Source organism: Rhopalosiphum padi, chromosome 2 (assembly GCF_020882245.1).
Source record: "Rhopalosiphum padi isolate XX-2018 chromosome 2, ASM2088224v1, whole genome shotgun sequence".
In the NCBI taxonomy this organism is placed as follows: domain Eukaryota; kingdom Metazoa; phylum Arthropoda; class Insecta; order Hemiptera; family Aphididae; genus Rhopalosiphum; species Rhopalosiphum padi.
Window position 1 is genome coordinate 47247226 of NC_083598.1, and position 14108 is coordinate 47261333.

Sequence of the window (14108 nt, forward strand, 5' to 3'; positions counted from 1 at the left end):
CGTATTTCGAGTATAATTGTGTGGTTCGTGATCAGAATTGTCTTATTATGTATAAAATTATATGTATAATAATATTGTTTTGGTAAAACGATTTGGAACGAATGCAGTTTAGCTCTCAAGCGATTTTTTGGAATTTTTTTTTTTCAAAATTTGTTTTTGCATGCTTAATTTGATGGTACTTTTAAAAAAAGCCGGTCGAACTTATTTTGGAAGTTAAGGTCAAAAAATTTATAAATACTCAATTTTTTCAATAATGGTGTTTTTGAATTTAAAATACAAAAAATTTAAGTTTTTAGATTTTTTTTTTTAGAAATGTTTGTATTTATATGCTCAACATTTTGGTGGAATCAGAATTTGCCTATCGTACTTACTAGTTACTTTTTATGTTATTGTCAATAAACCAAATAAAACTGACTTATAAAATTATTTCAAACATTTGCATATTTGAGAAACTTAAAATTGATTTTTATGACTTTGTTGAAACATTCGATGAGTAACCAACTTTTTCATAATGTATTATCATGCCATCGAAAACCACTTTACGGTGAAAATGCGCCCAGTCACGTTGAGTAATCCCTAACTCCTAGGAAACTGCATTTATGCCAACGATTTTAGTAGATATTTTGATATTTTTTTCTGGTTCTCAAGTCTCAAAGATGTCGTGAAATTTAAAAATAATAATAAAAAAAAAACTAACAAAAACCAATAGGTACATGCGTATAAATTTATTGCTTCACTCGAAATCAAAAACTAGGGAAAGCTGATTTGTGAATTCTCCAGGCACGTATACAACCCCCCTGTATACGTGTCTGGAATTCCCTATGTCTTACTTTGTATAATAAAGATACATTCTACTATTTCTACATAGATCCATGGTAAATAGGTTCATGTAAAGACGTTACAAGGACTAGAACACAATGACTTATATTATTTGTATTTATAAGTATTATTAGTCATTACCTACTAGCTACTTAACTATTAATTGTTATTAAATTGATAAAGCATATTTGTACAAGTGTAAGTTTGATATTTTATGTTTATACTTCATAATGTTTTTCGTTTATACATAATGTTGTATTGTATCAATAAGTATAAAATAAGGTAAGACATAAAAAATGTAATTATTATTTTTATTATTTATTTTATTAATTATATAATACAACATTATATACAATGTATATTATAATTATATACCTAATATAATAAAATTTCGTTATTTTATATAATTTTTTTGTTTTTTAACATCTCCATTTAAATTAATGTGTTTTTGCATATCATTAAACATTTAATACACACATAAAGACATATGGAAGCACCAATAACGCGAAAGAAAGTATTGGTGGTGGTGGGGAGGGGTCGTATCATAATAATACGAGTATAATATTGGCCGCTCAATTATTTTTTGTTCATAGGACACTAAAATTTTTCCAACACACTTATCCTTGAAATGAATTTACATTTATAAGTCATTCAGTGACAACTTATAACTGCTTATAGTAAGGCAGTACTTACTCTACAACCAATTTTTTATCTGGCCCACTTGTTTCAAAAATTCTCGGTTGTGCCGTCTTTAGTTCTTAATATTTTATATTCTTATATTCTTATTTTTATTTATTATTTTATATGAACTTTAAAATTAAACTCTAAAGATGCAGGACTAGACTTCTTCTCAGACAATAAGGTCAAGCTACTATGAAACAGTTTTTAAACACCTAAATAGTTTCCTAGGTTCATGTTGGGGGGTTGGGTGGGTGACAGTATTTTGACTAAAAGTTATCACCTGTCTGTTTTAAATGGAGAAAAAAATAGGTTACTATTATTTGACGTCTATACTAAATAAAATAAAAACACCATTAAAGTTTACTGTAACAAAATAAAATAATATATATTTTGGTATTATAAATACACCGGGCAATAATAAATGATTGAATAATAAAACAATTATTGTTATAAAAACCAACTGATGATAATATTACAATTATCAATACAGCTTTAAGTTTTACAATATAATTTACCACAGGCAATGTCATCCACAATATTAATTAAATAAAAACTACGCGGATTTAAAATTGTTTAAAAAAATACAATACATCTCTCACTCGTTTTTACACCCACTATTTTTATTTACATAGAAAAATATGCATGAAATAAATAGTGGGCATTTCAAAATCGGAACGTCTATAAATAAAATCTAAGTTATATATTTATGTATAAAAAAGGTATATTATATTCAGTGCGTTTAACAATAATAGTTTTTTTTTTTAAACACGTTGAGCTCAATATTGTGAATTAATGAGTAAACCTTACATAATAATTCTATGTTTTGAAAATCATTGATAATAATAATTGCTAATGATACGTATTATGAAGTGGCTACTTATTAGTTATTAGTTATCTATCAAAAATTCAAAAGTACTAAGGTATTTTAAATGGCCTGTAAAAATACAAAATATTTTAATTATTGTTGACAAATTTATACTTTTTTTCTCATCTCTATACACACTGTTGTGTTTGTAATTAAATAAATTTATTACTATTATACCTTATAATGGTAGTTAATAAGTATATATTATTGTTAAAGCCCAAATTAATTTTTCCAAGCTCTCTTTCTTAATTTATTTACATTTTAAATAAGAAGAATTAACATATGACGCTTGAATATAATATTACTGGAAATTGGAAACAACCGTAAAAAAATATAACTTTGTTATTGTTAATCATTTGATAATTGATTAGACGAGTCCTTCAATTTTGCTACGATAGAAATGGATTAGGTGACGGCACAAGTGGTGGTGGCAAAGTCGAAGTAGTTGGACCACTGAAGGCAGTTGGAGCCGTTGGTTGATTGGCAAATGGAGGTTGTGGTGTTAAACCAAATGGATTTGCCATACCTAAAATAAATTTAAAAAAAACTTAAGAATAATATAGTAGATATAACCATTTACAAATATATATTCTTTCATATCTAAATTTAAATAATTATAAATAGTTCAATTTATTGTGTTATTATGAACTTAAAATATATAAATCTGTTTAAACAAAACATTATTTATTATAATAAATTTGAAGTAAAATATGTTTGGATTATTAATTACAATATAAGAGATGTTAATAACTTAATTCGTATGACCAAAATTGAAGGTGAATAAGTTATAAACAATTATCTGATTATGTAATGATGTAATATAACATAACCATTAAATTATTGATAAAGAAAAATACATACCAGGTGGCCGTATTTGTGCAACTGGTGTTGGATTAATAGGAGCTGTTACTAGGTTATCCAAATTTACTAAAGCAGAATTTTCTCCCAAGAAACTGTGTGGTGTTTTTTTACCTGACGTAGAACCTTGTGAAGTTCCTAGTAGTTCATTATTTAAATGAGACAGGTCAAATGGATCAGGAGTAGGTTCTAAATAAATAACATTAATATTAAAATAATATAAACATTTATAAAAAAATTCTGATTCTTTACATACTTGTTTGTAATGATCGATTTCCTAAAAGAGCAAATTCATCAAATTCTTGATTTGGTTTATTTAAAGGTTGAGCAGTTGTCGCAGGAGTCCAAGGATCTGGGGGAGCCATTGTTGCAGCAGATGAATTTTGAGATAACCAAGGATGTACACCTTAAAATAAAATTTTTGAATTACATAATTCTATGTATCAAAATGTGTTTATTTTTTACTTACCATTGTTTATTGTATTAGGCAATACATGAGCTGAAGCAGTGGCATTTTGTTTTTGTGTAACAGGTGACCAAGGGTCAACAGCTCGGCTGGGCGTTCCATTATTTAAATCTCCATTAGACCAATTTAAAGGCTAAAATAAAACGTTTAATTTATGACCATTACTAATAAAGAGACAGTAAAATTATTTTTTATTACCTATATATATAATTTTAATGATTAATATTATTTAAATAAGATATAAATATTAAATACATAACTATTTTTTAATTTATTTTATATAAATAGCTTTAATTAGTTTTATATAATAATCAAGACTTAAGAACAATTTAAAAATTAATTTTATTATTCTTATTAATGAGTTTTATATTTAAATTATATTACCTGTGGTTGAGTTTTTATTGGCATACCCCATGGATCTGCTGTTGCTGCTGCCGTTGCACCATTTTGATCTCCATCATTGTCTAGGTCAATTCCCAATAGGTCTAACATATTACTGCTCTTGCCACTACTACTATTGGCTCCAGATTCTGAACCACTACTTAAATATTGTTTGTTATTTAACCAAAATAAGTATATTTACTTTTTTTATAACTTTTATAACTTATAATTAATTTAAATTTACTTGAATTCATTTTCACTTTGAGACAATGCCAGTTTTAATCGCACATCATCACTACGCCTTTTTTGTTCTTCTTGTTCTGCTTCTTCTCTAGACATAGCTAAAGCTAGTTGTAATTGTAATTCTTCTTCACCAACAGTCTGTGGACGTGCACTTTCTAGTTCCGCTTAAATAGATAAAACATATATTAAATGCTTAAATAATTTTACAAATAAAAAAATTACACGAATAATAAAATTATATTAATACTCGATATAATAAAGTATTAATACTTAATACTTATATTGTCATAACTAAGATTATAAAAGCATAAATTGTAACAATAGAATATTATATTTTTTCAATCCAAAACAAAGTGTAACAAATTTCTATACAGCCCAAAATTATGAGACAAATAATAAACTAATTAAAAGGATTGTACAATTAAAAGAAAAAAAAACTGTGGTATTTTTTATATTGTTCAAAACCACTAAACAAATTAAAATGATAAAATAGCTGAACAGGAAATAGTAAATAAATGTTGGACACTCATCTTGCTTTGTTTACCTTGAGTCAAGATAAATTGTAAACATTATACATATGAAAACAAAATATATTTAATGAAATGATTCAATGTAAAGTTCAGTTAAAAATGATGAATTTATGAATCTAACTAAAAAATAATTTTGAAGACATTTTATTATGGTTATAATACATCCTAGTTAAAAATTTAAAGAAAAAAAAGTGAAAAAAAAGTATTCTAAATCATTTCATAGCAACTTCTTTTAGTCTTATATTAGCTTTAAGTTCATAAGCTTGGGATAAAACGTTGTTACACTAAGTTAAAAATAGAAACAAGAAATTCTACCATTTTAACCTTTTATAAAATACAATAACAATCAACAAACCTTTTACAGGAGGTCGTGTATCATATAAACCATAGGAATCTCGGAACTACAAAAAATAAATAAACTATTATTTTATGATTTACAAAATTATGCATTTATACTTATAGAACTTATTTTAAATATGAAATAGTACAATGATTTAAATATATACATTTTTTTTTTTATAACAATTGAATAATTTTATATTTAGAATATGTTTTTCAATTTATATTTAATAATTTAGAGTGAAGAGGAAAAGTCAGGGTAAAGTAGATTCTAAAAAATAAAAATACTTGTAAGTAGATATCTACTTTTTCAAGTAAAGTAATTGATCCATTTTAAAATGTATAATTTTAATAATCATAATATTACTATACTATACTATGATTTAAAAATAATTTAATGTTATACACAAATACAATCGCTAAGTTGTTAATATTTTAATTACTAGTCTCAGAAGTATCATTAAAAGATTAAACTATTATTACTATTATAACACAATTAGACATTAGTAGATAGTACATGCATTTTTGTTGTAAACCATAAAATCTTACATAATAAACTTACCAATGGATACTTGGGACTTTGTGGAGTTGTCTAACCAAGTGTATAGCGTAAACAAAAATAAAGAAAATACATAATAACCACCACCATCATTAAATTACTAAAATATAATACAAATAAAAAATCTTTACATTTCCATCACTGCCAAAACTAGAAATTTTTTGTGCAGATCGTTCTTTTGCTTTAATTGCACGTGCACGTTCGGTCTTTAATCGTTCATCATCATCTAATAAAGCTACTAGTTGTGTAGCTGTATCTCTAACTCTTTGTCCTTTATCTTTATTATCTTCTATATGTTGAAATGTTTCTAATGTTTTAATGGCAAAACGATTTTCCTTGCATTGTTGGGCAACCTTAGAACAATAAAAATCATCAATAAGATCATACTAAAAATATGGATTATTTATACTTTTTCACTGCCAGTCTTAATTAAATATTCTAGAAGAATAAGTGCTTTATGAACATGTCGCCAGTTTCGTCCATGATCATTAAGTCGCTTCCAAAGAATTGCCATAATTTCAGAAAAGGCAACTACATTATAAGTTAAGTCGGCAATTTCAGCCATTAGTGTACTGCTTGGACCCCACTGATCATTGCTGGTTGCCTCGCGCACTTTTACCTAAAATGCAATATGTGTTATATGCAATATAATTGTTTATAAGCTTGTAATCAACACAATTTATTTTCTTGTTAAATATAATACAATTATTTTAGTAATTATTTTTGAAGCGTGACTAATAAGATTTAACATATAATAATCTAGGTCAAAATATTAATGATAATTTATTACTAAATAAAGTATGTTAGATATATATATATATATATATAAATATATTAAAATAATTTAACAATAAGAATACAAATTTATCAAAAAAAAAATAAAAAAATTAAAAAAAATATACTAACCTGAGCATCAGAATAATTATGTGCTATGTTTTTAATATTTCTTCTTAGCCCAGCAACATTAACTTGCATTTCTTCTCGCTTCTTCATCTAAAATTCAAAATATAAATTAGGTATATAACAGGAATGTAGAATATATTATATACAATTTAATTTAAAATTAATTGTAATTTAAAAAAGTATATTAAATGTTTATATAAATTATACACTTCAATTATATATTAAAAAAAAAAAAAAAACAATTAAAAGGATTTCGAGCAACATTATTATAAATTATTAATCCGGCTTATAACAGTAAATATCAAATAATTTAGATAGGTGCATGCCAATTATACATGATCATGTTAATTCGAAATGGTGTTAAACTCAGTTAATCATACCTAATTAATTGTAGTATGCTAACAATGTTTTTATTCACTGACTTCTTTGAAATTTTTACCAATTATTAATAATATACAAATATTGAGATATTTAATATACTTATATTAGTAATTGTCGTTATTGATCTTACTTAAATGTTATCAATTATCATTCAAATATACAATTAATTATTTTATATGTCAAATATCTATGGTTAGTATTTATTTTTGTAATAGAACTTTTCATTTTATAATCAAATACAATTGTAACCTAACCCGCAATGTAAAAATTTATTGATTATTGAAACCTTAAAATACTTAAAGAAATGTAAATTTATATGTAAGTACACTGTTAGTATTATAACTAATTCAGTACTTAAAATGTTCATTATTTTGGAGTTAAGATAATTAATACTTAATAGCATATACCTATAATATAATGTATTTACTATTTATATATTTAGATCAACTAAAAATTAATTTTGTTTTTTATATTTTGTTCTTAAAATACAATGGTTTAATATACTCAACTTAGAATATTAGAACATTAATTAACCTTATAACACATACTTAGATATAACATTTTATTTACTCAAGTGAATAAAATTGATAAATGTATTTTTATGATTTTTCTAATATATTATCTAAATTTACATATTTTAATTGAATTAATACTTATTAGAAATAGTAGATGTCAAAAAATTAAGTTATTTTCTTTCAATTTGTAATACTGAATAGCTAAATTATACTATAAAAAAATTATTATTATATGCTTATACTTATATAATTTTTAAAAATGTTATTTTTTTCAAATTACTATTATTGATTTATAGAGAAATTTGTATGTGCTATTAATAAAAAATCAGAATTTTTAATTCAAGCGCATCCTTAAAATAATGTATTTGACACAATCACTTATTTTACAAGTGAAAGTAATAACAGCAGTGGCGGGTTTAAGAGGGTGGCTATGGTGGCATTAGCCCCCCCCCTCCCCATGGGACTAAGCTTTCTTTTTTCTAAGGCGAGTATTATGATTTATCAATAATTATTATAAAATATTGTCATAGAAGAATAATATGGTTATTAATGAATGCTCTGACACACAGCGCGGTCTCTGTAAAATATAACTGCCTGCCTCGATCCGCGTATAGCTAAGTATATCCTTGACCCCCCCCCCCCTTTGGTGAGTGATAAAACCCGCCCCTGAATAATAGTATTCTTTAAAATAATACACAATTTTAACTTTAATAAAAAACTTAAATACTAAAGTGATTTAAACTATTTAATATTAATAAGAATAATACGATATATTTTAATCTAAATATAATGCAATATCTACAAGGATATAATTTATACATAATTATTTTTTATAGTTAAATGGTGATCACTTTCAAGGCCATTATCAAGGGAGGATTCAGTAATTAACCCCCACTGAAATAGTTTTTTATTATTATAACTAAAGTAGCAAGCTAAATACAAAACATTAAAAAAGGTTATTATAATTAAACAAATTGAAAACTATTTTTATTAGTTTAAAATCTCTAGTTCTTTAAATTACAGCATCGATAATTGATGGTAATACCTATCTAGGTAGGTAGTAATTTTGTTTACAATAAGCATGTTATACTAAAGAACAAATAAACAACAATTACAAAATATCTAACATCAACTATGATTGGGATGTATAATATTGAAATGGAAAATAGCTTTTAAAACTTTAAACATTAGTCTTAAAATTAAAGGTATTTATATGACTTAGTTCTTTCAATTTATCATCACATCAAGAATATATATTAAACATGTAGACAAATACTATTGTACTGAATACATTATTGTAATATACAAGATAAGCAAACAGAATACAAAATTTGTCAAGGACGCATTAATTCTTAAAAGAATTTTTTACTGAAAATACAAGTTTATCTTTAAAGTGCCTACTTATGAACAATAAAGTATGGTTATTAAAATATATAAGCAACCAGTAATTAACTACTAACACTTATGCTTTGCTCATTATTATTGACAAATATAATTGTACAGAGAATTATCAACAATGATTAATATATCAGGTAAACTATTATAACAATTTTTAATATGTCAATGTAATGCATTAGTCGTTTCAGATTAAATAGGATTAGATTAACAAGTATTAGTATAATTTATCAAAAACCGTATTTGTTTTGATTACAAGTAGGTACAATATGAGGTTAAAGAAAAATTGTTTATTGAAAGCATTATATTAGATAAGTAACAATTAGAATGAATGCTGATTAGGTTAAAATCAACTCTACAGCTAGAGAATATTATGAATACAACTGAATAAAAAAATATTATATAAAAAACAAGTAGTTTAATTTGAATTCTGAAGGTAATCAACATTTTTATTATTTGAGGAACTAACATACTATACAAGCACTTCAATTTTTATAAATTGTGACTTAAAAATCTTATTTTTTATACCTCTGTCTCAGTTACACACACACTATACAGATTAATTAAAACTGGGTTGATGTGATAACATAAGACGTCTTGTAGCTAGGTATTTTGCTGGCTGTGTGCAAATCGCAGATTTTTATAATTATTTTTGACAGTAAAGGATAGAGCTTCAAATCTGGTCCAAACGATAAGACTATTAGTACTTATATAGACAATAATGTAAAATAGGTATAGTCTGATTAGTCGCGTTTGTCAACATCAACACAAAAGAACTGGATAAGACTTCAGTCGGTAAATCCTAGGTGAACTTTGATATTAAATTTCTGAGTAGGAGGATGACACATAAATCACTGCCAGTTACTCACCTCGATGACAATTGTTGATACGTTTTCGAGATTGAATAGTGTTTTCCGGTCAGACGACGACGGGCATAATAATAATAATATTATGGTATGCACGCCCGCAGCTGTGCGTGTAGTTACAAGAGAACGTCTCGAAAACAAAAAAAAAATCACTAAAAAACGCACTGAAAACTGCGATTGTAGCGCGAACCGCGTACGATGCGTCGATGCACAAAAGCGAATAATACGGATCGACGTTCGCCGCTCAGAAAATCGTGTATTGTGTACGCAGAGTCTATTATAGAATTATTATTGTGTCGTAAGTATGGCTAATATATATACATATATAAATCGTGTAATTGTGTGTGTATGTGTGTGAGCGTTTTGCGCGATCACCGTCTACTGCTACACAACACACCTCTTCGCACGGTCCGCGGACGTCGTCCTCCTCTTTTTCAGTGTGCGATATTTTGTTATTATTATGAATGAAAGGCGGCGGGAAGAGAGTGCGCCACAGAGAGGAATCGCCGAGTTGCCACTTAGCGTGTAGTGAGCCACCGACCACTAACACTGGTTACTATTTACTACTACTACTATTACTACTACAACGGTATACGACACCGCTCGGAACACGTCTTGCCCACCAAGAGTATGTACTGTTTGTAGTACGGCGGCGGAGGCGGGTGAATGTTCAATCATTTCAATCCGTTCCGCGGCAGTTTGACTCGTTGTAGCAACGCAAAATTACCGTGCCCCACTCTCCGCCGGCCAATATTCATGCCGAAAGCGAATTCTTATCACTTATCACTCCATGATTTCGCGTTATCAGCTACTTTAGTAGGCACTACATGGGCCGGTGTTTGACCTGTTGTTCACCGTAGTACGGTACTCGCGGCTTTTTTTTAATTTTTTTAACTTTCCAACTTCCAACTACTAAATCTAAACTTAGTTAAATTATGCCAATAATTATTTTGAGGAACTATATTTATATTTATTGACTGTTTATTATTACATAATTTGTTTTGTCTAGACAATTAACATTTGAAAAATAAAATATGTTAGAATATCCTACATTTAAAAATTATTCTCGTAAATTGATGACATTAACATTAATATTTAAAAATGATGAGATCTTATTGGGTATGAAAAATCGTGGCATGGGAAAAGGTAAATGGAATGGTTTTGGTGGCAAAGTAGAACCCAATGAAACAATTGATGATGCTGCTAAACGGTAAAAAAATTTTTAAGTAATACAGTTATTTAACCATAACAGCAATAATATTTATTTTTAGTGAAGTAAAAGAAGAATGTGGATTGGATGTCATATCTATGGAAAAAATTGGTATTATAGATTTTGAATATGTTGGATCAAAAGAAATATTGGAAGGGCATATATATTTTTGTAATCTATTTGAAGGTGACATAATTGAATCTGATGGTAAAAATAAAATCATATTAATTAAAAATATTATTTGTGTAAATATCTATTATTAAACAGATTAACAATTGAATTATTTTATTTTAGAAATGGCGCCAATAAAATGGTTCAAAATTAAAGACTCTCCATGTGATACCATGTGGATTGATCATAAATTTTGGTTTCCTATGATATTGAAACAAATTCCATTTAAAGCACATTTCAAGTATTTAAATGATGATACAATGTTAGATAGTACCATTATATTACAAAATACTGTCAATAAGACCAAAGAAACTTGGGTTAATGTTGTTGTTAAAAAATATAACCAAATACTTGTTTGTAAACATGTTGATGAATCAGAATACATAAATAAGCATAAAAGAGTTATGACAGAAGAGTCTATTGAAAATGCAGCTTTAAGGTTAACTTAAATAATAAATAATTATTGATGAAACTAAGTTTTTATTGTTTTAGATATTTAAAAAGTCAGTATGAAATAACTACAGAGGAAGTACAAAAAATAGCTGTTGTTAATATTGAACTTCTTGATAAGCCATATATTCAAGAAATTCATTTTTTTGTTTTAGATGTTGAATCAACAAATGCTACATTAACTAATAGTAATTTTTTTAATTAATTAATTAGGTAGTTTAATAGTTAGTGGTAGTATATAGAGGGTTATGTGAGTGAAGTTATGGTAGGTTAGATGTTATTTATTATAATATTTGATTCATTTTTAGCTGTTGTGGTTATGTATGAATACATTTTGTTATTATTATTTGAGGGGGCTGTAGAAAATCAACAACAATTTCAGATGATTCATGTATGTGTAATTATTAATAAATATTAAATATATCAGAGCATTTCAAATTTTGTTCCAATATTGAAAATTTGTTTGTTTGTTATATCTATTTTTAGATTATCCACTTTTTATTGTTAAAGTTTTTGCTTTATGAAATAATAAAATATTTATGTTTTGTTTAGATTATCAATGGTTTGATATAAAAAACATACAAGCTCAGAAATTATGGCCAGATGATAAGTTTTTGTCAACCTTATTTATGATGAAACCATTTAATGCATATTTTCTAATTGACAATGATAATGTATTATGCAGCAAATATAACGACAATTAATAAAGTAAATTTTTTATTTATTAAGTGGGTGTGAATTTCAGTTTAAACTAAACCCTTGAAATAAAGGAAATATTTTATGGCAGAGGTTTTATCCTACAATAAATACTCAACATATTTGAATCTTGATGACTTGAAACCCATCATTAACACAGATTGGTTTAACCGTTTTAGTAATATTAATGCTTATGTCACTAAAGTTATTGATATATTTTCAAAAATAACCAAATGAAAAGTAGATTTTGCCTTATAATTTTGGATTTGTATATTAAATTACTTATATATTTTAAATTTTTTTAGTTATTTATAATATTTTAAATTAAGTAATTTTTTAGTAAACTAATGTATCTTATTCTTTTTATACTGTTAGTTGAAACTTTATTTATTTTCAATATAAATAAATATGCAACAAATAGTCCTATTATGTTATAGTTACCCCCCCCCCCCCAAACGGCGTTTCTTAAACTGTTAATTTTTTTCACAATTTTCAAGAAAATTACTTTAAATTATCTAACTTAAGATTATTAGTGGCAGGCGGGGGAAAAAATGTTGTATATTAATTAATAATGTATATGGTATAGTCTATACTTCTATAACCTGTTATGGAATGCCATTGGTAGAATTTTGATGCAGTTCAAAAAATGAATATTCTTAATTCTCATAAAAGGCCGAGTTGACACTTTTACAATTTGCAACCACTTATGTGTAAAATAGGGTTCTCCTATGTATCAACAAAAACAAAATATCGCAACAGACTCGATGCCAAACCTGATATTATAATACAACTTTCATCAATAAATTCCAATAATAAGAATATTTGTAATAATAAAAAGCAATTTCACTTATTTCATTAAAATTTAAATCTAGTCTAATCAAAGTAATTTAAGTATTATTATTTTTTTTTATTTTTATTTTAACATATTTTTTAAATTAAATACCTTCAACACATTATTATTTTTGAAATAATTATAATTTTTATTGCAAATAATCCTAAAAAAAGCTAAAATTAAAAGATAAAAGTGGTCATCAAAAATGGTTCCACAGATAAAAAAAAATTAAGAAACTGCCCCAAATAAATATCCTAGAATGTCTTAGCACATTAGATCTGAATCATTTAAATCTCTATATCCACGCTAGGTTAATAAATAATAATAATAATAACTAATAAGGTATCATAGATATAGTTTATATGGTTTTAAAATAATTTTTACAATTTTAAAGTACAAAATCTAATCATCTTTTTTTATTTCAGTTCATTCAAAATTTCATGAAGTGAGATAGAATTTTAACTGTAAATGGACAACATTTCGAATACTTTAAATCTATTCTAATAAAACTATAAAAGGAAAAAAATTGTACATTTTACATGAAATAAATAAATATTTTACTTCAGAAATCAGTAGTATTACATAAGTTTGTTTTTATAAATTTCAGTTTTGAGAGTGTTCTTTTTGTCATAGTCGATACTGGAGTTGTTTCTAGAAAGTAAAATTTGTAGTAATTTGAATATACCAAGATACATATTTAATGTATCTTTTGCACTATTTGAATTGTCTCAGCAGTGTCCCTGAATATATGAATATATATTATTTTATAATGCACTATTGTATTTACTGGGGTATTTACAACCTATCAATATCTAAGTACTGAATGAGATGCTTAACAATCTGAATTCTGAAGTAGCATTCTCCAATTTAAAATTTAATTGAAAAATTAGGTTATTTTCTATATCCTAATAAGCATTTCATTTATTAAACTAATTACAGCAAATGAAA

At 25.9% G+C, this 14108-nt stretch overlaps 2 protein-coding genes across 4 annotated transcripts; one reads left to right on the plus strand and one right to left on the minus strand.

The window, feature by feature from the left end:
• Positions 1 to 1859: 1859 nt before the first annotated feature.
• On the minus strand, positions 1860 to 10364 carry LOC132920167 (epsin-2). 3 transcript variants are annotated; one of them, XM_060982334.1, is made up of 12 exons: positions 9805 to 10364; positions 6648 to 6734; positions 6151 to 6360; positions 5873 to 6094; positions 5745 to 5774; positions 5199 to 5244; positions 4315 to 4477; positions 4074 to 4230; positions 3693 to 3822; positions 3480 to 3629; positions 3227 to 3412; positions 1860 to 2891 (listed from the first exon to the last, which is right to left on the minus strand). In XM_060982334.1, the coding sequence occupies exons 2-12, from the start codon at positions 6732 to 6734 to the stop codon at positions 2755 to 2757; spliced, it is 1518 nt and encodes a 505-aa protein (XP_060838317.1). In that variant the 5' UTR covers positions 9805 to 10364; the 3' UTR covers positions 1860 to 2754. The 3 variants fall into 3 exon arrangements, with proteins under 3 accessions (XP_060838317.1, XP_060838319.1, XP_060838320.1); XM_060982336.1 differs by having other exon boundaries at positions 4074 to 4227; positions 9805 to 10362; XM_060982337.1 differs by lacking the exon at positions 5745 to 5774 and having other exon boundaries at positions 9805 to 10362.
• Positions 10365 to 10562: 198 nt separating this feature from the next.
• On the plus strand, positions 10563 to 13732 carry LOC132920168 (uncharacterized). Its single transcript, XM_060982338.1, has 6 exons — positions 10563 to 11011; positions 11073 to 11218; positions 11306 to 11621; positions 11675 to 11820; positions 12185 to 12340; positions 13586 to 13732. Exons 1-5 carry the CDS (start codon positions 10836 to 10838, stop codon positions 12334 to 12336), a joined length of 936 nt encoding a protein of 311 aa, XP_060838321.1. The 5' UTR covers positions 10563 to 10835; the 3' UTR covers positions 12337 to 12340; positions 13586 to 13732.
• The last annotated feature ends 376 nt before the right edge of the window (positions 13733 to 14108 follow it).